This window comes from Lissotriton vulgaris, unplaced genomic scaffold, assembly GCF_964263255.1.
Source record: "Lissotriton vulgaris unplaced genomic scaffold, aLisVul1.2 SCAFFOLD_325, whole genome shotgun sequence".
NCBI classification, from domain to species: Eukaryota; Metazoa; Chordata; class Amphibia; order Caudata; family Salamandridae; genus Lissotriton; species Lissotriton vulgaris.
In genome coordinates this window covers 1,502,686-1,529,572 of record NW_028243553.1, presented here as the reverse complement: position 1 = coordinate 1,529,572, position 26,887 = coordinate 1,502,686, and the positions used below count along the sequence as shown (strand labels likewise).

General features: G+C 52.7%; 1 protein-coding gene across 1 annotated transcript in view; it reads right to left on the bottom strand.

Annotated features, from left to right (window-relative positions):
• Nucleotides 1-5,076: 5,076 nt before the first annotated feature.
• Nucleotides 5,077-26,887, bottom strand: part of LOC147668304 (talin-2-like) — a 1,432,932-nt gene continuing 1,411,121 nt past the window's right edge. The window contains exons 62-63 of the mRNA XM_086948621.1: nucleotides 17,022-17,147; nucleotides 5,077-8,389 (exon numbers count right to left, since the gene is read on the bottom strand). Coding sequence (XP_086804747.1) covers nucleotides 8,261-8,389; nucleotides 17,022-17,147 — 255 coding nt within the window. The 3' untranslated portion in view covers nucleotides 5,077-8,260. The remainder of the gene's footprint in view (nucleotides 8,390-17,021; nucleotides 17,148-26,887) is intronic.

The following is a 26,887-nucleotide window of genomic DNA, read 5'->3' as shown; positions in this document are numbered from 1 at the left end:
ATGGAGCCGGGACTCCGCCGGAGACCAGAGGCCTCTGATCTCCGCCTCTCCCATGTGGCCCCCCCAGCCCTGGAGGGACGCGTCCGTCACAACTACGTGCTCCGGGTGGGGTAGGGAGAGGGATCTGCCACTGACCCAGTCGCGGTCCGTGAGCCACCACTGCAGCTGTCTCGCAGTGCCCTCCGAGATCAGGACATGATCTGACAGGTTGCCCTGATGCTGGGCCCACTGAAACTTCAGGTCCCACTGCAGAGCCCGCATCCGCCACCTGGCGTGACGCACCAGAAGGATGCAGGAGGCCATCAGTCCCAGAAGCCGTAGCGTCAACCTGACCGAGACTCGGGATAACGGCTGGAAGATTGGAACCAGAGCCTGAATATCCCGAACCCGCTGCTCGGGTGGATAAACCCGAAACTGCGCAGAGTCGAGAACCGCTCCGATGAAGAGGAGCTTCTGAGAGGGACACAGGTGTGACTTCGGCACATTGATGGAGAACCCCAGCAGGTGCAGGAGGTCGGCCGTAGTCTGGAGGTGGCTGACGACTGTCTGGGGCGAGCCCGCCTTCAACAACCAGTCGTCGAGGTAGGGGAAGACTGATACCACCTGCCTGCGCAGATGAGCTGCGACCACCGCCATCACCTTCGTGAACACCCGTGGGGCGCTGGTAAGGCCGAAGGGGAGCACGGTAAACTGAAAGTGCTCTTGGCCTACCGTGAACCGCAGGTAACGCCGGTGGGCCGGCAGGACGGGGATGTGGAAATAGGCGTCCTGCAGGTCCAACGCTACCATCCAGTCTCCCGGGTCCAGGCAGCCAGGACCTGAGCCAAAGTGAGCATCTTGAACTTCTCCGTCCGGAGGAAGCCGTTGACGTTCCGCAAGTCCAAGATAGGGCGTAGGCCCCCTTTGCCCTTCTTGGGCACCAGAAAGTAGTGGGAGTAACATCCACACCCTACTTCTGGCCCAGGAACGCGCTCGATGGCCCTCTTGGCCAAGAGGGCCGTGACCTCCTCTTGCAGAAGTTGCAAGTGATCCCCCGACACACGGTGGTATTGTGGTGGCATGGATGGAGGGGGTGCCTCGAAGGGGAGGGAGTAGCCCCTTCGGACAATTTGCAGCACCCACCTGTCCGAAGTGACTGTATGCCAGTGGGAGAGGTGATGGCGAACCCTGCCTCCCACAGGCGTCACATGGGCCTGAAAACTCGGACAAGGAAGGTTTTTAGGCAGGTGCTGCTGAGGGAGGTGTGGACTGGCCTCGCCGCTGGCCCCGACCGCCGGCCCGACGGTTCCCACGTCCGCCACCGCGCTGCTGGACATTTTGCGGTGTGTGGCTGACGGTACGTGGTGGGGCGCCCCTTCCGTGGCCACGAAAGGAGCGAAAGGCACCCGTTTGCTGGCGTGGGGCCGTGAGGGCCAAGGACTTGGCCGTAGCCCTGGAGTCCTTGAAACGTTCCAGCGCATGGTCTGCCTTGTCGCCGAAGAGGCGACGGCCATCAAACGGCATGTCCAGGAGGGTGGCCTGGACATCGGCCGAGAAGTTGGCGGACCTCAACCAGGCGTGGCGTCGAACCGCCACCGTCGTTGCCATCGCCCTGCCCAGTGAGTCCGTGGTATCCAGTCCACACCGGATGGAATATCGCGCTGCATCTCGGCCGTCCGCAAGGGCTTGGCCGAGTGTCGCCTGGACCTCCTCCGGGCATCTAGGCAGCACCTCCGCAACCGTGTCCCACAGAGTGTGGGTGTAGCGGCCCAAGAGACAGGCAGTATTCACAGACCGCAGTCCTAAGCTAACAGACGAGAAAACCTTCTTCCCGAACTGTTCATATCTCTTGGATTCCCTGTCGGGCGGGGCCGACGGGAACGCGGTTTGGGAGTTTGAGGCCTGGATGACCAGACTCTCGGGGGTGGGATGGGTGGACAAAAAGCATGGGTCGGCCGGGCGGTAGCGTCTGGCCACGTTCCTATCCACAGGGGGGCCTGTGGCGGGCTTGGACCAAGTGCCCAGAAGAACGTCACATAAGGCCTCATTGAACGGCAGCAGGGGCTCCGCGGAGCCGGACTGCGGTTTAAGGACCTCAGTGAGGAGATTAGTCCTCACGGCCGCGACGGGGAGCTGAAGGTTTAAGGCCTTAGCTGCCTTCGTCAACACTACGCTGTAAGCAGAACCCGCTTCCGAAGCCACAGTCGGAGGCGATGTAAATCCAGTGTCTGGCGATGTGTCAATACCACTGGCCTCCCCAAGCTCATATGTCCAGTCCTGCTGTGACTGGCAATCATGTGCCAGAGGGTCCTCGGACCCCTCCCAATGCTCCTCGTCACCTGTGTCCTGGAAACCAGGATTAGCAGACAGGGCCTCCTCGTGGAGATAAAAATTCCCAAAGGCCGACGGAATCGGCGCCCAGCGGCGCCCTCCCGACGCCTGAGGAGGACCGCAGGAGACATTGGGGGCGGCAACCACATTGGCTGCCGGGGACGACACCTGAAGGGACGGCGCCGGCGAGGCCGTAAGGTCGACCGGCGAGGCCCCGGATCCGGAACCGGATCCAGCGAGGTCTTGCGGCGCCGAGACCGAAGTCGCCAGCGGCGTCGGGCCCGAAGCACCCGACGGCATCGGGGCCGAAGCGCCCGACCCGGAAGGACCTCCAGACGGAACCGATCGGCCCGAAGGCGCCACGGGAACCGACTGAGGAGGGAGGGCCCTCATGGCAATGAGGTACCTCTCGACCTCCTCCGGCGTCGCGCCGTGCCCAGGGACCCGAAGGTGTGGGGCAGGCGGCGACGCTTGCGACTCCCGCGGAGCCGCGTGGGCGGTGTCGCCCGAGTCCCCGGCCGCATCGTGCGAGCGTCGGGGCGGGTCGGAGGATCGATGACGTCGCTCCGACCTCTCATGCCTCTTACCTGAGGACTTGGAACCAGACGATCGGTGTCCACTTCCGGAGCGTCGATGACTCCGACCTCGCGACCTGTCCCTCGACCTCCCGTGGGACCGGGACCGGGAACTGGAGCGGCGCGGGGCCAACTGCCTCAGCTCGAGACGCTTGCGGGACCGCTCCCGCCTAGCTTTCGACGTCAGGGCCCGGCAGTCGGAGCAGGATCGATCGCCGTGATCGAGGCCTAAGCACTTCAGGCACCGGCGATGGGGGTCCGTGACCGACATGAGTCGACCGCACTTCGAACAAGGCTTGAACCCGGGCATCCCTGGCACCGATAGTCGAGAATTCGACAAAAAGAGAGATCAAAAGGATCAAAAATTTCAGCCAAAAATTGACTGGGGGTAGAGCTTCTTCCGGATCTGCGCTAGCTGGCGCGGAAAAAAGAAGAACTGACGTCAGCGCGCATGGGCGCCGTCTAAGTACTCCGACGACGTCATCCCGGCGCTCACGACGCCGACGACGGACGCGGAGCCGCAGACGACGCCTACCGGCGCGCAGGAGTATTGCTACGCAAAAGTTTCCGGATCCAGTCTGTTGCTGGGGATATTCTAAGGTAAGGAATCTATCACTAACGTGTCTCTTTCAGATCAGTTCTTGTTGTTGGTGTGCATTCAATGCACCTGGAGGTCGATAACAAATCAAACCAGATGTAGTCTGGCCTGCGTCATCCCTGGCCGAAAAGCCCAAAAGCTCTACACAATGTATTACATCTAAGTCCTCTCTAAAAATGATTCCCGTTCCACCTCTCCTGCCACTAGTCCTGGGCCTATGCTGGGCCTTGTATCCCGGAGGACATGCTGGCTCTAATTCCAGCTCCATTCCTGCCACGGTCCAAGTCTGCGTTAAGAACAGAGCATCAAGGTTATGGGTCTCTATTAGCAGATGAATTTCAGTTGCATGTCTAGGGAGTGACCTAACATTAGGCAGGCCGCATTCAAGGGCACGCTTCCTCCCTTTCATAACTGGCTTCATTATCCTGGTGTTTAGAGCACTACCTATATTATCCCTCTTCGGAGTACAGATAGGTGTATCATTCTTAGGGGCCCTCTCTGCCATATTGCCTAATTCATGAGCAGGCAGCTGGCTCTAATGGTCTGTGATCCTAGGGAGTGGAACCATGCAAGCAGGACATATGCTTACCCTCTCCCCAGAGGGACAATTGGGTAGGACTCGTGGACAAAGGGCTTCTCCCTTCAGTGGGTCCATTCCCATAAGCATATTTCTCAAGTACCATAGAGATGCTGATTTTTCTACGGGAGACGATCTGGGGGACTGGCCCTGTGCCCGGTTCGTGCGGGGACGGGCGCAGACGGGCTCGCCTTTGGCATGTCCGCTGCGCTCCCGCACCATGGTCCCCTTAAGTACCCGTATCCAGACAGCTAGACCGCCGACCAAGATGGTGGCTAGCCGAAAACCCGGAAGTGAGGACTTCCCTACAACGTTCGAGGCGCCCTCCACAACGATCAGTCCAAATGGCTGCGGTGGACCGGGGCGTCCCAAGGATTTGAGAAGCAGGTATTTCAAAATTTAAAAATTATGACAGTGCCCCAGGTTTCAATATTAAAATTCGTCACACAATTAGCCCCGGAGTACAGAGTACAGGTGCACACAAATAACGATGACAGATTTAAAAATGCTCACAAAAGCAGGCACCCCTTGTATGTATTAACCGGAGCTTGTTCGGAGGCTCGGTTTAAATACCCTATGTACTGGGATACTCCGGACAGCTAGACCGCCGACCAAGATGGCGGCTTGCCGACAACCCGGAAGTGAGGACTATCCTACAACGTTTGAGGCGCCCTCCACAACAATCAGCCCAAATGGCTGCAGTGGACAGGGGCGTCCCGAGGATTTGAGAAGCAGGTGTTTCAAAATTATCACAGTGCCCCAGATTTCAATATTAAAATTCGTCACACAATTAGCCCCAGAGTACAGGTGCACACAAATAACGATGACAGATTTAAAAATGCTCACAAAAGCAGGCGCCCCTTGTATGTATAACCCATAATAGAAACAAGGCAGTCTTCAAAATGAATAACCAAAAAATTTGGATTAGTGTTTTAGTGTCCATTTGTATGGAAGAAAAAAAAAATCCAAAATTGTCAAACAACTCACAATAAAGACTCTTATTGGCACAGCCAATCGAAAATATCCCAACAAGGGGTCTCATCTTGACTTTATTTGCTGAAGGGGCTTTATCGACACTCAACAGTTTCATTCATTCTGAGAATATTTAGGTATCAAAGAAGACACATGTGGCCTTCTTAAAATTCACCTCTGTACATTTTTGCATTTCCCATTTTTTTGTAACACAACTTCTAACATAAGCCTACAATTGGTTTACGAGTCGCCAGGAAACGTCCCTGATATGTATACTTTCATGCAAGGCATTTAAAGTTGGGACATTTCAATTGCTATTTGACAGTATAATACCACAGGATTATTTTTAAGTCAAAAACAAGGACTTTTACAGTGATTTTAATACTTTTTTGTACAGATAGATTTTACCTTGGCTCATTGAGAGAAATGCTGCTGGACAATAATACATTGATAATAAACAGAATACAAGAAGAGCTGCACTTATAATATTTGCGGTCAGACTTTTTTTGCACATAGTGGTTATTTCCTACTGTAAAAAAAGGAAAGCTGTGACATCCAATGTAGTTGTAATGAAGTTTAGATCAAGGTTATCCTGGTCATATGCATAGTCCCATAATCCATTAGGGAATTAGAAATGGAGATCAGGAGTTGATAGCAATCAATGGGTCACATATCCCAATCCAGATGACAAAGTGAGGGGTATAAGTGAATTTAAAGAAAATCAGTCTGCTAAAAGATCCAGCCAGGACAGGGCCAAACATGATCACCACCATTTTTCCTATAAGAGGCCGATTCTATGGTGCTAAAACAACGTAACAGGACCCCACAGCTCCTGTTTAAACATTTACAATTATTTATTCAGTACAAGTTTTCTTTTGCCATGTGCTGCAAACCAATGCATAACGTACCTAAGATGGTGGCCATCAAGACCTCAATGGAGCATAGACTAGCTTACCGTGTAACTTGCCCTTTGCCTTCTCAGCAGTTACATTTAACCGTAGTCCAGCAGAGAGGCCTTGGATGGTCTTACAGAGAAAAACACCTTCTCTTATTTTTTATGTAAAATGTACCTTGTTCAGATGTCAGTTCCATCTCACACTTAGGCATACGGTAGAGTCAAAGGGAGTGGGCATGGATGGGGAGCTAGAGTGGAGAAACACTGCTTAACAGTCAGAGCCCTACGTAAAAACATGAAGATGGAGGTGAATGACCAGCCGCAATCCAGGACATTGCGTGTGCAACAGCAGGATCAGGGTTTTATTGACAGCGAACGCATTGACCAAGGTCCAATCTGCTCAAGAGTAAGAGCTCTTATATGCAGGGCATTTCTCGATCAATAATTTTCATCAAGTCAAAGGGAACCCGGCTGCTTGCGATATCGCCTGATTAATGAGAGGTTAATAGAAATTGAGGTGCATGTGCACAGCCTTTCAGTGGACCAATTAATGTATGTGGAATGACAATAGTGAGATGGCTTCCTCAGAGCTCTTTAAAGATGCCCGAGAAAAGACCTCAAGTGAACTTGAACTCGTGAGGTCACCTAAGGACAATTGTTGTACCTAAAACGTAGGCAAATATAGTGCTGCATAACTTTTAACAGTTTCCTTCCAAATAGTTAGCTTAAGGGTCTTTTCTTCACTACCCTGAAGAGATTCTTTGTGGCATGTTGTAACTGGATCTCTCCTTTCAACTGAACCACAAAGCAAGAATAACAACAGATTTTAAGCATATTAAAGTAATGATCACAATTGTGATGGGTGTGTTTCATTTTAAACATGTCTGCAGCTTCAGCCATATAATTTCTGTAAGAAAATTCTCAGACTCTCTCCCCACGTAAAAAACATGCGAAGCACACGTGCATCAAATTAAGTTCATTTTTCCTTTAGTTAGTAGCTTGTGGTTTTGTGTACATTTATTTTGCCTGCAGCTACATATGATCTCGATTTTGTCAGAGAACTTAGAAAAATGTCAATTGAGAGATGTGTGTATCCCTGCAATAGACAGGGAGTGCAATATACTGAACAATATTCAGATATCCTAGACACTATACCTTTTTTACCAGGGCATCCTACCACTTAATATGAGACATCCTGCAGATAGGAGTCCATGAGAAGTACAAAATGACTCCTCAGACATGAAGGAAGGGATAACTCCAAACACTGCAGTGAGCATCATAGATGGCTCGGTCTTCAGCTCTAATCTGGGCTCTATACATTATGTTCCAAAATGTTAACTCAAATTGGGGTTGAACACACTACAGCCAGTTCTAATAGCTGCTTGGGACAACACATTTGTATTAGACATGATCAACGATGGACATGGTGTGTTTAGAAGGCACAATCTACAAAGCTATGCTGCCCACAGGACTATGGAAAGTTGTAATGTACCCGCCACCATGCTCTCAGAGCCTTAATGCTGCCGGATCAATGCCATGTAATGGCGGGAGGCATCGCAGGCATGGTAGCCACCAGGAGCAACTGGAAGGTGAATAGAAGAAAAACACCTTAACTGGTTCAATAAGAGCTGTAAATACTCCTCTGAAAAGCATACATGTGACCCTGCTTCAGAATCCTACCTGAAGGAGGAAAGTAAGGGAACTCTTCCATTCATTGGCCAGTCGCGTCTAATCACTCCCCTAGCACACCAGGCCAATATAAGTGAGTAATACTGCACGTAGTCCATAAAAAGTAAGAGGTGTTACAGAAGCGTTTTTACAATGTAACTTCCCTGTAACCTTAGATATCTTACAGAAAGCGAGGCAGGGAGGAAGGATAACAATCTGAAATGCCATAGGCAGAACACATGATATGTCAGGGAGGCACACTCCCTCATGTTGGTACATCCCGGGGGTAGGATCCTTTAACAACAAGTGCACTCTGGAGGAGAACTTTGATTTTTGTCAGCTTTGTTCATCATTTACGTCGACATTGTACAATAACCAAAATTCTATCCGGAACTGTAACAGGTTGAAGTTAGATTGTGTAGTAAAATACTGCTGCGGCGGTGGCTGCTGGAGGCAATGGTCCACCAAGCTGTAGGGAGAACTGACCCAACAGTTCCACAGCGAGGCTGAACTGATGAACTGTGTCCTGTGTGATGTTCTCCAGCATTTCTACACACAGGTGGCAAGTGCTTGGCATATCAAAACGTGGTCACCGCAGTTATTGTTTTGAGGGAGTCCTTTTTTGTTTTCCAACTTCTGTTTACAAAAGCGTGTGTTCCTAAAGCTTAGCTTCCATCTTCTCGAAGCTCCGAAGGTAGAAACTTGTACTGCTGCTGTCGGATCTGAGCCAGTTTCTTCCGTGCCTCCTCCAGTTCCCTTTCTTTCCTTAGCATCTCCTCCTGGGCTGCAATGATCTGGAGGGAAAGAGAAGACATCCACATGAACGAAGACACAGCCAGGGGCTTATGGACAAAAGTTGACTGAAGAGACTTTTTTTTCTGAAGTGGTCCTCCCTCCAATATCTGTAAATACAGCTAGTGCTACGTTGCACTGTGTATAGGCAAATGCTTTTTAGAATAAAATATTTATCATTCATGTAAACATTTATATTTAATTAGGTATTAATCAATTAAAGTGCAAATAAATGTCTTCCTTGCGCACAATTAGATGATCTAGCTCTGAAACAGTCAACATTCATTACATTTTTTCTACATGTAACATCACTTTGCAGTTCCAGGCCTGTCACCTATTACAATGCTCTCTTGTGGCTCTCAACCTGCTCAAACAAAATGCTTCAGTCACTTTATCCACAGAAGATTAGGTGAGTTTCTGCCACCGTTCCTGGCTTTAATAGGAACACAAGTCATAAACAGGGAAACCGCTAGAGAGGAATTTGTAGAGGTCAGGACTACATTGTAACTTACCTCATGCGCTTGGCTTTCATCTCAGGAATATAAACATTTGTGCACAGAATATCTTGTATCATTTCAATACAGAGATTTCTTTACCATGGCAATCGAGAAGAGATGGGTGTATTCTTTTCCTGGTTTTAATGACTCAATGACTGAACACCATTAGCAAGGAAAAAAGGATGTAACAATGATCAGCCAATCACGAATTAGAGGGTGTGGTGCCCTTCTTTCATGACCAGCTTCACTTCTTTTCACCATTAGGCAAATTACCTAATGAAAAAATTACTTGCTTTAGTAACGCTCTTTCTGGTGGATACTCTAACCATCGATTCCTCACCTCTAGTGTACTGCTAGGCACCAGGCTGGACTTGGAAGAAAGGTTTTCCAGCATTGCTCCTGTAAGCCAATAGGTGGTGCTGTGTGGTTCTGTGATGGCTCTGTACCGCCCCTGAAGTGACGGAGCGGAACTGCATATAAGTGCCACCACTGTAAGCGGACTTCAGATTCTTTAATCTTTCTCCTTCTGCAATCTAAGGCACGAAACATGTACACAAATTGTCGATGACAGTGTGCTGATCACCATCTTAAGACCTTAATAAATGTTAAGGAGGCCACTTCACAGAAAAGGAAGGAAGGAGGGCAGCGAGGAATCTGCAGTTGATATCCACCAGAAGTAGAGTTACTGAAGGTTAAGTAACTTTTTCTTTCCAACTTCTAACTGCAGATTGCTCACTTTAGATCCCACAGCAGTTTCCAAAGGTGGGAGGTCTGGGGAGTGAACTCATGCCAGAAATTCTTGAAGGGCAATTAGGAAACTTGCCTTTATGCCATGCCAGGCTGTCAAGGCATTAGTGTTTCGGGAATGTGTGTACCAACACCCACATCACTGCCCATCAGATCTACAGAACAGGTACTTCCCTTTGTGCCAATGTCGTGGGATTGGACTTTGATCTAGTGGACTGAAGCACAAGTTACTACTTGTGTAACAATATATCTGTAAGAGACATTAGTTAGTGATAGATTCCTTACCTTAGAATATCCCCAGGCGTCAGACTGGATCCGGAATTTTTTGCGTAGCAATACCCTTGCGTGTCGGTAGGCGTCGTCTGCGGCTCCGCGTCCGTCGTCGGCAGCGCCGGAATGATGTCGACGGAGTACTTAGACGCCGCCCATGCTCGCTGACGTCAGTTCTGATACACAGCTTTTCTGCGCCAGATACGCAGAGCCATGATAGAACCGACACTGGTGCCATGAAACTAGGGCCCTGAAAGGGGATGACCTTAACCCTAGATATCGGTTCGCAGAACGGGGAGGATGGGTGGGTTGGTAAGGAATCTATCACTAACTAATGTCTCTTACAGATATATCGTTACACAATTAGTAACTTGTGCATCTGAAAGACACGTTAGTGATAGATCCCTTGCCTTAGAATAGATACCCCAGCAATACCAACCCCGGTGGTGGGTCTGCGAACCAATAATCACACCAGAAAGTCCTGGAGGACGGAATGGCCAAAGAAGCCATCCCTCCGGACTGGACTGTCCAGGCAGTAGTGTCTTGCGAACGTTCGCAGCGAGGCCCACGTAGCTGCCTGGCAAATGTCCTGTAAGGGGACTCCTCGGCCCAGGGCAGTTGTTGTTGCCGTGGCTCGAGTGGAATGAGCCCGCAATCCAGCAGGGGGCTCCTTTTTGGCCATGGAGTAACATGCCTGAATACACAAGATGATCCACCGCGAAATAGTCCTCTTGTGTACCGCCTTTCCCTTCATCGTGCCCACGTAACCAACAAAGAGTTGGTCATCCACCCGGAACTGGCATGTGCGATCTCGGGTAATAAGAGAGTGCACGTTTTGGGTGCAGACGGTGGAGCCTCTCTTCCTCTTTCAAGGGATGCGAAGGCGGAAAGAAGGTGGGCAAGGTAATGGACTGCCCGATGTGGAAGGCCGTGACAACCTTGGGCAGAAAGGAAGGTCTTGTCCGCAACACAACCTTGTCCGGATGAACAGAGAGGAAAGGTGGAGTAGAAGAAAGAGCCTGGAGCTCACTCACTCTCCTGGCAGAGGTGATGGCAACCAGGAAAGCAGTCTTCAGGCGGAGAGGACAGTTATGGAGTGGCTTAAAGGGAGCACACATTTGATAAGTGAGTACAAGATTCAAGTCCCACTGGGGCATCACGTATGGAAAAGGAGGAAACATGTGTGTGATGCCCTTCAGAAATCTATTTACAATGGGGGACTTGAATAAGGAAGGCTGATCAGGTAGCCATAAAAAGGCGGAAAGAGCAGAAAGGTACCCCTTTAGAGTGCCCAGAGCAGAGCCCTGCTGGGCAAGGGAAAGTAGGAAGAGGAGAACTTCAGAGAGGGGTGCAGAGAGAGGGTCCACAGCCTTTGCTGTGCACCATGCCACAAATCTCTTCCACCTGCAGGCGTATACCGACTTTGTGGAGGAACGCCTGGCTGCCAGAATGATATCACAGACTTCGGGAGGCAAGTCAAATGGCCTCAACTGCCGCCGCTCAATCTCCAAACTTGTAGGTGGAGACTGGACAGGTTTGGGTGCAGGACCGTCCCCTGCTGCTGCGACAGAAGGTCCTCCCGAAGAGGCAGACGAATCGGGGGATCGACTGACATGCTGAGTAGCTCGGGATACCAGTATCTTCGTGCCCAGTCCGGAGCCACAAGGATAACCTGGGCCCGGTCGCGCCTGATCTTCTTCAGCACTCTGGGCAGAAGTGGTATCAGCGGAAAGGCGTACAATAGACCGCAACTCCACTGGCGTCGAACAGCGTCTCCGAGCGAGTGCCGCCTTGGAAATTCCAACGCGCAGAACTGATGACATTGCGCTTTCTCTTCTGTGGCGAATAGATCTAACCAAGGCTCTCCCCATTGCTGAAAGAGGCCTTGCGCCACATCCGAGTTCAGACGCCATTCGTGATCCATCATGCACCAATGGCTGAGTTCGTCCGCCAAGGCATTCAGAGAGCCTGCTAGGTGTTGAACCACCAGGGTCACGCCCTGATATTCCAGCCACTGCCAGAGGCGCAGAGCCTCCTGGCATAGGGTCCACGACCCCGCCCCGCCTTGTTTGTTGCAGTACCACATGGCGGTGGTGTTGCCCGTGAACACCTGCACTAGACTCCCCCGGACAGAGGGGAGGAATGCCTTCAGTGCTAGACGAATCGCCCGCAGCTCCAAAAGGTTGATATGGAGCCGGGACTCTTCCGGAGACCAGAGGCCTCTGATCTCCGCCTCTCCCATGTGGCCTCCCCAGCCCTGGAGGGACGCGTCGTCACAAACACGTGTTCCTGGTGGGGTAGGGAGAGGGATCTGCCACTGACCCAGTCGCGGTCCGTGAGCCACCACTGCAGTTGTCTCGCAGTGCCCTCCGAGATCAAGACATGATCGGACAGGTTGCTCTGATGCTGGGCTCACTGAAACTTCAGGTCCCACTGCAGAGCCCGCATCCGCCACCTGGCGTGATGCACCAGTAGGATGCAGTAGACCATCAGCCCTAGAAGCCGCAGAGTCAACCTGACCGAGACTCAGGATAACGGCTGAAAGATCGGAATCAGAGACTGATTATCCCAAACCCGTTGTTTGGGAGGATAAACCCGAAACTGCGCCGAGTCTAGAACCGCTCCGATGAAGAGAAACTTCTGAGAGGGACACAGGTGTGACTTCGGCACATTGATGGAGAACCCCAGCAGATGCAGGTCGGCAGTAGTCTGGAGGTGGCAGACGACTGTCTGGGGCGAGCCTGCCTTCAACAACCAGTCGTCGAGGTAGGGGGAAGACTGAAACCCCTAACCTGCGCAGATGAGCTGCGACCACCGCCATCACTTTCGTGAACACCCGTGGGGCGCTGGTAAGGCCGAAGGGGAGCACGGTAAACTGAAAGTGCTCGTGGCCTACCGTGAACCGCTTTGGGACCGAAGTCGCCAACGTGGCCAAAGCACCCGACGACGCCAGGGCCGCTGGATCCCGCTTGGGGATCCAGTCGGGCCGCTCAGCCCGAAGGCACCCCGGAACCCGACGAAGGAGTGAGCAGCCTAATGGCCATGAGGGAGGCGTCGATCTCCTCCGGCGTCACGTTCTGCCCACGGACCGGCGGGTATGGAGCAGGCTGCGACGCCTGCGGCTCCGGCAGATCTGCCGGGGCGGTGTCGCCCGAACCTCCGGTCGCGCCGCGCGAGCCAGAAGAGCGATGAAGCCTCTTCGACTTCTTGTGCCTCTTACCTGAGGACTTTGAGCCCGAAGACTGGTGACGACTCCCGGAGCTATGATGACTTCGACCCCGCGACTGGTCCCTCGACCTCCTTTTGGACCGGGACCTCGAGCGGCGCGGTGCTGACTGCCGGAGCTCGAGTTGCTTGCAGGACCGCTCCCGTCTAGCTTTGGACGTCAGGGCCCGGCAGTCGGAGCAGGACTTGTCGTGGTGGTCTGGGCCCAGACAGGTCAGGCACCGGCGATGGGGGGGTCGGTAACCGACATCAGTCGGTTGCAATCGACGCAGGGTTTGAACCCGGGCATCCCTACCGGTACCGTCGGAGTCATAGCAACTTCGAAAGATGATCAAAAAGGATCGACAAAGGTAGTCAAAAATTGACTAAGGGTACAACTTTTTCCGGATCTGCGCTTGCTGGCGCAGAAAAAAGAAGAACTGATGTCAGCGCAAGAGGGCGGCGTCTAAGTATTCGGGCAATGTCATCCCGGCGCCAACAACGCCGATGACGGACGCGGAGCCGGAGACGACGCCTACCGACGCACAAGGGTACTGCTACGCAAAAGTTTCCGGATCCAGTCGGACGCCTGGGGATATTCTAAGGTAAGGAATCTAATACTAACCTGTTTCTTTCAGATCTTAGTGTCAGTTATGACGTCGTGGTCACCTATATAGGCACCATACACTAGCCCACCTTTTATCTTAAACACAGATTATAAAATTCCTACAAAAATTCTGTGTCCCCGGCTGCTCCAGATACTGTCAGATCAAATAGAAGATGACCAGGAGGGTTTTATTCCTGGTCGCAACCCATCTCATAATCTCCGCCTTTGAATCCATATCAGGTCTTCAGGCAAACTGGGCTAAGGCTTGCTTCTTTCCTTTGCAGCAAACCTGCCATCTTCCTCTTAGGACAGCTTGATTCTTGATTGCCCACAGAGATGACCACATTTGGGTACCTCAAGATCAACATAGATCACTTGTCTAAGGATGTTCTCGATGGCAATCTGGGCAAGGCATTAAGAGCGATTTGTTCTCTGATGACTTTTTACCTCTTTTGGTGAGTTTTGAGGTAGCCTTGGCGAAGATGGTGGTTCTTCCTCGCTTCCTTTCATACTTTCTCATCATCCCTCTCCTCCTTTACTACTTTGTCGATCTCCCTCTCTTCATTTCTCGTTTCTTCTTTCAATAACTTGACTTTTATCTGATTGCTTTCCTCTGGGGCAGTGGGCACAACAGAGTAGCTCTTGTCACACTGAAGCTCACGGTGCAGAAAGGAGGATTGGCTCTTCCAGATTTTGAGCCTTATTTTCTGGCGCTCGGCTACAGTGGGTAGCTCGCTGGCTCTCTGGCTGATGTCTTCATGAACGACAACTTTAAGGATGGTTTGCTACTTTATTTACTGTCTCCTTCTATACAGTTGCCTTCCTCTCCTATGGTTCTATTTTGCGTTGCGGCTCTCTCTCTATCCTGAGTGGTCAGAATAATAGCAAAGCAAATTCCTTTGGCCCCGGCCATGCCTCTGGTAGGCATACCGACAGAGACAGGGCAACTGAAACCGGGAAGCCTGTGCTTAGCAAAATGCAGGCTTTTCTACACTGTGTGATTTATCTCTCAACTGGGAGTTAATGGACTTCCATAGCGGAGAATGATCTTCTACCTGGGCAATTCCTAATGCACAAATGCATTAAGCACTCTGACTTTGACTTTGGGCTGTACACCATAACTCGCCCAGCTACCTCACTCAAAAGCTGACAATCTCGGGTGGCTCTAGAACTACTAGAAGCACAAACAATCTTCTGCTGAAACCTCGAAGATTCAGAAAGGAAAAAACCTATAAACGCTCCTTTTCAGGTATGGCGCCCAGGATCTGGAACTCACTTCCTCCTGAAACCAGGCTCATCTCCTCCAACAAACTGTTTAAGAAAGAAGTAAAAGCGATCCTCATGGCGAAATACACATGATCTATTAACCTGTATCTCTCATGAATCCGCTCCATAATACCGGCCTGACCCCTTGGTCTACTAGTACTATTTGTATTATGACTTACTTGAGTGTATATGTTCCCTCTCTGTACTACTTGTACCACTGGTATTATGACTTATTTGATTGTATTTGTTCCCTCTTTGTATTTTGATGTACTATTGACGCACCTGTCTGACTTGCACACTGTACCTACACCACCTCAACCATCCCTACTTTTGTACTACTGATGCACCTGTGTGACTGTACATCCTTCACGCACCTACCTCAACTATGCCCACCTTTATGTTATCTCCAAAAACACTTGCAGCACGTTTAAATAAGTATATGCATACTTTTGTACTTTTATATTATTGGCGCAACGGTTTGACTATGTACCGTGTACTGACACTACCTCACCTATGATCTACCTCCAGTTGTTCTTTGACCTACCTATGTAATTATGCATATTGTACCTAACTACCTCAACTGCTACATGCTATTACTGTAAAGCGCTCTGATATCTGCAAAGATCTTGTTCGCGCTATATAAAACTTTCAAATAAATAAATAAATAAATTCGTATACAATACATATTACCACTTATGCAAGATGTGTACCAAACTCACCATGTGTGCAGGACAAGCTTAGCAGGTGGCTCTACAGAGCTTTTTTATACCAGATGGACCAATCCCTTAACGCATTGTGTTTGGTTTGGGAGATGAATTTACAGGAAGGGAAGGGCAAGCCTATGGAAATGTTTTATATCACAGGCATAGGACATTCTCCTCGAGTAAAGTATCATCAAAGATGATACTCATCTTCCTTGATGTACCTCTGTTGAGCATCGTACTCACAGTCCTTTTTGATATGTGAATACTGGGTTGCGTTCGATAGCCCTTACTGGGTGAATTTAGTCAATGGGCAAGATCTCTGTTGGTATATGCCTCGAAAGTCCTAGGTGGGTTTACAATATCTTTATGAATATTCAATAGTGAGGGATACCATTTTATTACTGTTATGTTCAGCATCGGAGGGAGGGGGATGGAAGGGGTTTATGTTGGTGTTATTTGGCAAGAAATAAAAAATAGTACATGCCACGTGAATGCAACCTCCTAGAGTTTTGTCAGAATATACAATATTACTATTACACTGAAACATTACTAGCTAAGTTGAATTTCCCTGCTATGTAATTGATGTGTGTGTGTACACCAAGAGAATTTTTTTTTCTTAACAAAAGGTATGAAGCATATGGGCTTTTTGTGGGAGACGTCCCTAAGCGTACCATGAGATGAATCTCAAAATGTCTTTAATAGGTGAAAAAAAAGGCTGAGGGTAGCTCTCTGCGCTGACTGGTGCAGAAAGACAAAAACTGACGTCAGCGTACTGGGGTGGGGCCTATATAGGCACTGTGCACGCCACAGTGGATGATGCCAGCGCAGCACGACGTTATCTACCGGTGCACAGGGCTACTGCTCAAAAAATTTCCAGATCCAGCCTTGACCCCTGGGGATATTTTAAGGTAAGGAATCTGCAGCAAGAAGTCTCTATCCAATAAGGTAAAGATGTCATAAAATAACTTTAACAAACTAAAGGTACAGTTTCACCTTTCTCAAGGTTATCGTTCAGAGAATCTGCATGCAGCTGTCATGAATAGCAATTAATAGTGGTAGGAAACGTAGTGCACAATGGCTGGGGTCAAGCCAGCTTTTTCAGATAACAACTGACATTGAAGAGGGCCCCCATTCAGATTAATAGTATCTGCACTTATCTCATGTGGATATACAGAAAATCAAGACAGGAGTAATTAAGGAATTGTGTTCATATAAAGGATCTGTGTAAAACAATAAAGTGTAACCTTAGGATTCATAAAAAAATAGTCATGAACTAGAATGTTCTTCTTTCTCAAAAACTGCATAATTATATCACCTCAAAAGACAAACAACTGCATACCTGAGCAATACCACCAACAAATTTGGTTTTGACCACCACATCGTCATCATCTGCTTTCCCAAATGCTGCTTTCTGGGCCGCCCGCACAAGGTTATCCGAAGCTCGTTTCACAGCATTACCCGCAGCCTAAAAGAAGAGAGCACATCAGAAAGGCAATTATTTCAATAAGCTGGTCTACCAAGAGAAAACAAAAAGCCTCACATGAGCAGAAAACTGGCTCATTTCATGCAATGCATATGTACACACAAATTAAGCCAAAGTACTGAAATATCATGAAGGGGGATACACAGTTGTTTAGGTATAAACAGTACGTGTGTGAGTGTGTACAAATGTCATATAATTTGAACATTTTCCTTTCAGAGTTAACTGAGCATTTGAAATTACAATGAAGGCAGGAGGGCGGAGGAGCAAAAAGTGGGCAGCCTTTGTAACAAGTATTGTTAAAAATGAACACCACATATTTAGGAAGGCTCCAATCACATGCTTTGAAGGGATTGTGGAGCAGTTGGCAATGATATTGGACTTGTCGCCATGCTGGGTTGGATAAACAGCAGCTTCTCTCCACCTTATAATTTGATTGTTTCACCTTTTAAGTGTGAAATGATATATTGCTCTAACATGTTACTTGTAATTTACTTTGTAGCAAAGACTGGATGTGGATTCTTCTGCCTCTAGCACCCTGATATTACTTTTGGGATACGTTCTCTGAAAATTATCTTTGCAGGTGAAATCACGTTGCAAGATTCTAACCCCTAAATAAGTCCTCCTGTAATATTACCACTATTAACAGACTGATAAACAGAAACACTAACAAATTAAATATAGGATCTGCAATTTCACAGGTACAGACATCAGTTATAAGCAACAGTCTGTTTCCTAAGGTTCCTGTCAGTCCCTTTGAGGATGGGACCACAGGAGATAACCATGGGAGTCTGTTATCGCCATCACCCCACAAACACTTTACGAGCAGAGTAAAGATAGATGATTAAAACGACCAGCTTCCCTTGAAGTCCAGATACCTAGCTAAATGTAATTTGTCCACCTTTTTTCAGGAACCTATCTCTTTGGGTCTTATGAGAATTGCACAAGAGGTTGATCAAATATAAAACTAACAGAAGCACAAGTTACTACTTGTGTAACGATATATCTGTAAGAGACATTAGTTAGTGATAGATTCCTTACCTTAGAATATCCCCAGGCGTCAGACTGGATCCGGAAAGTTTTGCGTAGCAGTACCCTTGCGCGTCGGTAGGCGTCGTCTGAGTACTTAGACGCCGCCTCCGCGTGCTGACGTCAGTTCTTAGCCACAGCTTTTCCGCGCCAGAAGCGCAGAGCCATGACAAAAACCGACACTGGTGCCAAGAAACTAGGGCCCTGAAAGGAGATGACCTTAACCCTAGATATCGGTTCGCAGAGCGGGGAGGATGGGTGGGTCGGTAAGGAATCTATCACTAACTAATGTCTCTTACAGATATATCGTTACACAAGTAGTAACTTGTGCATCTGAAAGAGACACGTTAGTGATAGATTCCTTACCTTAGAATAGATACCCCAGCAATACCATCCCGTGGTGGTGGGTCTGCGAACCAATATTCACACCAGAAAGTCCCGGAGAACGGAACGGCCGAAGTAGCCGTCCCTCCGGACTTGACTGTCCAGGCAGTAGTGCCCTGCAAACGTGTGCAACGAGGCCCACGTACCTGCCTGGCAAATGTCCTGCAAGGGCACACCTCGGCCCAAGGCAGTTGTAGTGCCCGTGGCTCGAGTGGAATGAGCCCTCAGCCCAACAGGGGTTCCTTCTTAGCCAAGGAGTAACACGCCTGGATGCACATGATAATCCATCGAGAAATGGTCCTCTTGTGCACCGCTTTCCCTTTCTTAGCGCCCGCGTACCCAACAAAGAGTTGGTCATCCACCCGGAACTGGCGTGTGCGATCCAGATAGAACGAGAGCGCACGTTTTGGGTCCAGACGGTGGAGCCTCTCCTCCTCTCTCGAGGGGTGCGGAGGTGGAAAGAAGGTGGGCAATGTGATGGACTGCCCAATGTGAAAGGCCGTGACCACCTTAGGCAAGAAGGAGGGCCTAGTCCTCAAAACAACCTTGTCCGGATGGACTGAAAGGAAAGGAGGCTTACAAGAGAGTGCCTGGAGCTCACTCACTCTCCTGGCAGAGGTGATGGCTACCAGGAAGGCAGTCTTCAAAGAAAGAATGCGAAGTGGACAGTTGTGAAGTGGCTCAAAGGGAGTGCACATCAGAAATGTTAGAACCAGGTTCAAGTCCCACTGAGGCATCACGAAGGGAACAGGAGGAAAAGTATGAGTGATGCCCTTCAGGAATCGATTGACGATAGGGGACTTGAACAAAGAAGGTTGGTCAGGCAGCCTCAGAAAGGCTGAAAGAGCCGAAAGATAGCCCTTGATAGTGCTCAGAGCAGAGCCCTGCTGGGCAAGAGAAAGAAGGAAGAGAAGAACCTCAGAGAGAGGGGCATTGAGGGGATCCACAGCCTTTGCTGTGCACCATGCCACAAATCTGTTCACCTGCAGGCGTATACCGTCTTTGCGGAGGGACGCCTGGCTGCCAGAATGATGTTGCAAACTTCAGGAGGCAAGTCAAATGGCCTCAACTGTCGCCGCTCAATCTCCATGCATGGAGGTGGAGACTGGACAGGTTCGGGTGGAGGACCGTCCCCTGCTGCTGCGACAGAAGGTTCTCCTGAAGAGGCAGACGAACCGGGGTATCGACTGACATACTGAGTAGCTCGGGATACCAGTACCTTCGTGCCCAGTCCGGAGCCACAAGGATGACTTGGGCCCGGTCGCGCTTGATCTTCTTCAGCACTCTGGGCAGAAGAGGTATAGGCGGAAAGGCGTACAACAGACCGCAGCTCCACTCGCGACGAAAAGCGTCTCCGAGCGAGTGCCGCCTTGGAAATTCCAACGCGCAGAACTGATGACATTGCGCGTTCTCTTCGGTGGTGAATAGATCTAACCAAGGCTCTCCCCATCGCAGAAAGAGGCCTTGCGCCACGTCCGAGTTCAGACGCCATTCGTGATCCATCGAGCACCGACGGCTGAGTTCGTCCGCCCTGGCGTTCAGAGAACCTGCCAGGTGTTGAACCACCAGAGTCACGCCCTGATGTTCCAGCCATTGCCAGAGGCGCAGAGCCTCCTGGCATAGGGTCCACGACCCCACTCCGCCCTGTTTGTTGCAGTACCACATGGCGGTGGTGTTGTCCGTGAACACCTGCACTGCACTCCCTCGGACAGACGGGAGGAATGCTTTCAGTGCCAGGCGAATCGCCCGCAGCTCCAACAGATTGATATGGAGCCAGGACTCCGCCGGAGACCAGAGTCCTCTGATCTCCGCCTCTCCCAAGTGGCCTCCCCAGCCCTGGAGGGACGCATCCGTCACAACTACGTGCTCCGGTTGGGGAAGGGAGAGGGATCTGCCGTTGACCCAATCGCGGTCCGTGAGCCACCACTGCAGCTGTCTCGCAGTGCCCTCCGAGATCAGGACATGGTCGGACAGGTTGTCCCGGTGCTGGGCCCACTGAAACTTCAGGTCCCACTGCAGAGCCCGCATCCGCCACCGTGCGTGATGCACCAGAAGGATGCAGGAGGCCATCAGCCCCAGAAGCCGCAGCGTCAACCTGACCGAAACCCGGGATAACGGCCCGAAGATCGGAATCAGGGCTTGTATATCCCGGACCCGCTGTTCGGGCGGGTAAACCCGAAACTGCGCCGAGTCGAGAACCGCTCCGATGAAAAGGAGCTTCTGAGAGGGGCACAGGTGTGAGTTCGGCACATTGATGGAAAATCCCAGCAGGTGAAGGAGATCCGCCGTAGTCTGGAGGTGGTTGACGACTGCCTGGGGCGAGCCCGCCTTCAACAACCAGTCGTCTAGGTAAGGGAAGACTGAAACCCCTAACCTGCGCAGGTGAGCTGCGACCACCGCCATCACCTTCGTGAACACCCGTGGGGCGCTGGTAAGGCCGAAGGGGAGCACGGTAAACTGAAAGTGCTCGAGGCCTACCGTGAACCGCAGGTAACGCCGGTGGGCCGGCAGGACGGGGATGTGGAAATACGCATCCTGCAAGTCCAACGCTACCATCCAGTCTCCTGGGTCTAGGGCAGCCAAGACCTGAGCCAGTGTCAGCATTTTGAACTTCTCCTTCCGGAGGAAGCCGTTGACGTTCCTCAGATCCAAGATAGGGCGTAGGCCCCCTTTGCCCTTCTTGGGTACCAGGAAGTAGTGGGAGTAGCAACCACGTCCTACTTCTGGCCCAGGAACGCGCTTGATGGCCCCCTTGGCCAAGAGGGCCGAAACTTCCTCCTGCAGGAGCCGCAAGTGGTCCCCCGATACGCGGTGGTGTTGCGGTGGCATGGCTTGAGGGGTCGTCTCGAAGGGGAGGGAGTAGCCCCTACGGACGATCTGCAGCACCCACCTGTCCGAAGTGACTGTGCGCCAGTGAGAGTGGTGATGGCGAACCCTGCCTCCCACTGGCGTCACATGGGCCGAAAAGCACGGACAAGGAGGGTTTAGAGGCGGATGCTGCGGGGGCAGGTGTGGACTGGCTCCGCCTTTTTCCCCGACCACCTCCACGGCGGTTTCCACGGCCGCCGCCGCGCTGGATGACAGTTTGCGGCGATTGGCTGGCGGCACGTGTGGGGGCGCCCCTTCCTTGGCCACGAAAGGGGCGAAAGGCACTCATTTGCTGGCGCGGGGCCGAGAGGCCCAAGGACTTGGCCGTAGCCCTGGAGTCCTTAACCCTTTCGATGCTCATGCCGAGCTCAGCTCGTCATGATGCACAGTTGAGCTGTGCTGATGACGAGCTGAGCTCGTCATGAACAATGGGAAAGCAAAGGATCCAGCACCGGGGGGTAAAACACCTAGCAGCCAAGGTGTTAAAGCGCTCAAGCGCGTGATCTGCCTTGTCGCCAAAGAGGCGACGGCCATCGAACGGCATGTCCATGAGTGTATTCTGGACGTCTGCCGAGAAGTTGGCGGATCTCAGCCAGGCGTGGCGTCGTATCGCCACCGTCGTAGCCATCGCTCTGCCCAGCGAGTCAGTAGTATCCAGTCCGCACCTGATATTATACTTCGCTGCGTCCCGGCCCTCCAATAGCGCTTGGCCGAGTTTGGCCCGTACCTCCAACGGACACTCTGGCAGCACTTCCGCCACCGTTTCCCACAGAGAATGGGTGTAACGGCCCAAGAGGCATGCGGTGTTGGAAGACCGCAGTCCCAAGCTGAGGGACGAGAACACCTTTTTGCCATAGGCCTCGTACCTCTTGGATTCCCGATCGGGGGGAGCCGTTGGGAAGGCGGTCTGGGAGTTAGAGGCCTGGATAACCAGACTCTCGGGGGTGGGGTGGGTGGACAGGAAACATGGGTCGCCCGGGGCCGGGCGGTGGCGTCTGGCCAGGTTCCTATCCACAGGCGAACCTGTGGCGGGCCTGGACCAAGTGCCCAAAAGAACGTCCGTCAAGGCCTCATTAAACGGCAGCAGAGGCTCCACGGAGCATGACTGCGGCTTAAGGACCTCAGTGAGGAGGTTAGTCCTCACGGCCGCGATGGGGAGCTCAAGGCCCAAGGCCTTAGCAGCCCTCATCAACATCACACTATATGTAGCGCCCTCCTCCGATGCCATGGTCGGAGGAGAGACGAACCCAGTGTCTGGAGAGGTGTCCAGGCCACTGGCCTCCCCAAGGTCTCCTGTCCAGTCCATGTTAGACTGACATTCCCTTGTCAGAGGGTCCTCATACCCCTCCCAATTCTCCTCGTCCTCCATCTCCTGACATTCAGGGTCATAAGTTAATGGGTTGGGTTCATAGAATTGAAATTCTCCGAACGGCGTCAAAAGCGGCGCCGACCGGCGCCGTTCCGACGTCGGAACCCAGTGAGAGGAGGCATCGGGGGCGGCGCCGTCCGAGAACGACGCCGGAGGGGACACCACACGGACCGACGCCGGGGGGGTCGTGAGGTCCACCGGTGACGATCCAACGCCCGACGAGGGCCTAGCCGCGTCCTGCGGCGCCGGGCCCGAAGGCACCGACGACGCCGGGGCCGCTGTGCCCTGCGGCGCCGAGCCCGAGGGCACCGGCGGCGTCGGGATCGTGGGGCCCTGCGGCGCCGGGCCCGAAGGCGCCGGCGGCGTCGAGGCCGAAGCACCCGACGGCGTCGGGGTCGCAGCCCCCGACCCACTAGGGACCCCAGACGGGTTCACTGGGCCCGAAGTCGCCGCGGAACCCGTCGGAGAAGAAAGGGACCTCATAGCCATGAGGAAGCGCTCGATCTCCTCCAGCGTCGCGTTCAGCCCAGGGACCGGGGGGAATGGGGCCGAAACGCGGCGCCCGCGACTCGCGTGGGCGGTGTCACCCGAACCCCCGGCCGCATCGCGCGAGCGTCGGGGGGAGTTGGAAGAGCGATGATGTCTCTTCGACTTCTCATGCTTCTTACCTGACGACTTGGACCCGGAGGAGTGGCGCCGACTCCCGGAGCTGTGACGGCTCCGTCCCCGCGACCTGTCCCTCGACCTCCCGTGGGACCGGGACCTCACACGGCGCGGGGCCGACTGGCGGATCTCGAGTCGCCTGCGGGACCGCTCCCGCCTGGCCTTCCTCGAGAGGGCCCGACAGTCGGAGCAGGCCTCGTCGTCATGGTCGACGCCCAAACACATCAGGCACAAGCGGTGGGGATCTGTAACCGACATGGTACGGTCGCACTCGTCGCAATGCTTGAAGCCGGGCATCCCTAACGGCACCGTCGGAGTCGTAAAGACTTCGAGATGGATCAAAAAGATCAAAAAGTGACTAGGGAACTGCTCTTTCCAGATCTGCGCTGGCTGGCGCGGAAAAAAGAAGAACTGACGTCAGCACGCGGAGGCGGCGTCTAAGTACTCCGACAACGTCATCACGGCGCCCACGACGCCGACGACGGACGCGGAGCCGCAGACGACGCCTACCGACGCGCAAGGGTACTGCTACGCAAAACTTTCCGGATCCAGTCTGACGCCTGGGGATATTCTAAGGTAAGGAATCTATCACTAACGTGTCTCTTTCAGATATGGCTGCTAGGAGGAAACTTGCCTTGCGGAACACCTCCATTCAGGTAACGATAGTTAACAATGCTTTCTTTTATCCAAAGAAGATCTCACCTTTGTGAGAATATCAGCTTCTACCTTATTTTCATCACATACATTCTACTACCACCAAAGGCACTGCACAAGTGAAGTACTCCTTAACTAAATGGGCACTTGTTTCTTCGTTCTATTTTAGCAAATAAGGGGCATATCACATGGGCGTCCGCAGAAATGTTTCCGGGGGGGGGCACATTTTTAACTTCATCACCATCCCCCTTGCACCCTTCTCCCCTCTGCCTTGCACCCTTCTCGCCCTCCGCCTAGCACCCTTCTCCCCCACGCCTTGCACCCTTCTCCCCATCCGCTTTGCACCCTTCTCCCCCTCCGCCTAGCACCCTTCTCCCCCCTCCGCCTTGCACCCTTCTCCCCTCCCCCTTGTACCTTACTCCACATCCGCCTAGCACCCTTTTCTACCTTGCAACCTTCTCCCCTCTGCCTTGCACCATTCTCCCCTCTGCCTTGCACCATTCTCCCCTCTGCCTTGCGCCCTTCTCGCCCTCCCCCTTGCACCCTTCTTGCCCTCCCCCTTGCACCCTTCTCACCCTCCCTCTTGCACCTCTCTCCCCCTCACCCTTGCACTCTTCTCCCCTCCCCCTTGTACCCTACTCCACATCCGCCTTGCACCCTTTTCTACCTTGCACTATTCTCCCCTCTGCCTTGCACCCTTCTCACCTCTGCCTTGCACCCTTCCGCCTTGCACCCTTCTCCCCTATGCCTTGCACCCTTCTCTACCTTGCACCCTTCTCCTCTCTGCCTTGCACCCTTCTCCCCTCTGCCTTGCACCCTTCTCCCCTCTGCATTGCAGCCTTCTCCCCTCTGCATTGCAGCCTTCTCCCCTCTGCATTGCAGCCTTCTCCCCTCTGCATTGCAGCCTTCTCCCCTCTGCATTGCAGCCTTCTCCCCTCTGCATTGCAGCCTTCTCCCCTCTGCATTGCAGCCTTCTCCTCTCTGCATTGCAGCCTTCTCCCCTCTGCATTGCAGCCTTCTCCCCTCTGCATTGCAGCCTTCTCCCCTCTGCATTGCAGCCTTCTCCCCTCTGCATTGCAGCCTTCTCCCCTCTGCATTGCAGCCTTCTCCCCTCTGCCGTGCACCCTTCTGCCCTCTGCCTTGCACCCTTCTCCTCCTCTGCCTTGCACCCTTCTCCTCCTCTGCCTTGCACCCTTCTCCCCTGTGGCTTGCACCCTTCTCCCCTCTGCCTTGCACCCTTCTCCCCTCTGCCTTGCACCCTTCTCCCCTCTGCCTTGCACCCTTCTCCCCTCTGCCTTGCACCCTTCTCCCCTGTGGCTTGCACCCTTCTCCCCTCTGCCTTGCACCCTTCTCCCCTCTGCCTTGCACCCTTCTCCCCTCTGCCTTGCACCCTTCTCCCCTCTGCCTTGCACCCTTCTCCCATCTGCCTTGCACCCTTCTCCCCTCTGCCTTGCACCCTTCTCCCCTCTGCCTTGCACCCTTCTCCCCTCTGCCTTGCACCCTTCTCCCCTCCGCGTTACACCCTTCTCCCGTCCTCCGCGTTGCACCCTTTTCCCCATTGCACCCTTCTCCTCTCTGCCTTGCACCCTTCTCCCCTCTGCCTTGCACCCTTCTCCCCTCTGCCTTGCACCCTTTTGCCCTCTGCCTTGCACCCTTCTCCCCTCCGCCTTACACCCTTCTCCCGTCCTCTGCGTTGCACCCTTTTCCCCATTGCACCCTTCTCCTCTCTGCCTTGCACCCTTCTCCCCTCTGCCTTGCACCCTTCTCCCCTCTGCCTTGCACCCTTTTGCCCTCTGCCTTGCACCCTTCTGCCCTCTACCTTGCACCCTTCTGCCCTCTACCTTGCACCCTTCTGCCCTCTGCCTTGCACCCATCTGCCCTCTGCCTTGCACCCTTCTCTTCCTCTGCCTTGTACCCTTCTCCCCTGTGCCTTGCACCCTTCTACCCTCTGCTTTGCACCCTTCTCCCCTCTGCCTTGCACCCTTCTCCCCTCTGCCTTGCACCCTTCTCCCCTCTGCCTTGCACCCTTCTCCCCTCCGCGTTACACCCTTCTCCCCTCCGCGCTGCACCCTTTTCCCCATTGCACCCTTCTCCTCTTTGCCTTGCACCCTTCTCCCCTCTGCATTGCACCCTTCTCCCCTCTGCCTTCCACCCTTCTCCCCTCTGCCGTGCACCCTTCTGCCCTCTGCCTTGCACCCTTCTGCCCTCTGCCTTGCACCCATCTGCCCTCTGCCTTGCACCCTTCTCTTCCTCCGTCTTGTACCCTTCTCCCCTGTGCCTTGCACCCTTGTACCCTTCTCCCCTGTGCCTTGCACCCTTCTACCCTCTGCTTTGCACCCTTCTCCCCTCCGCCTTGCACCCTTCTCTACCTTGCTCCCTTCTCTCTGCCTTGCACCCTTCTCCCCGCTGCCTTGCACCCTTCTCCCCTCCGCCTTGCACCCTTCTCCCCGTTGCACCTTTCTCCCCTCCGTCTTGAAACCTTCTCTACCTTGCACCCTTCTCCTCTCTGCCTTGCACCCTTCTCCCCTCTGCCTTGCACCCTTCTCCTCTCTGCCTTGCACCCTTCTCCCCTCTGCCGTGCACCCTTCTGCCCTCTGCCTTGCCCCCTTCTCCTCCTCTCCCTTGCACCCTTCTCCCCTGTGGCTTGCACCCTTCTCCACTCTGCCTTGAGGGGACGGGGGAGGTGGGCAAGTGCTTCCCCTTGCCCCCCCTGGGGGCCCATGGGCACATGCATCAAGATGAGGAATTGCGATTCCTT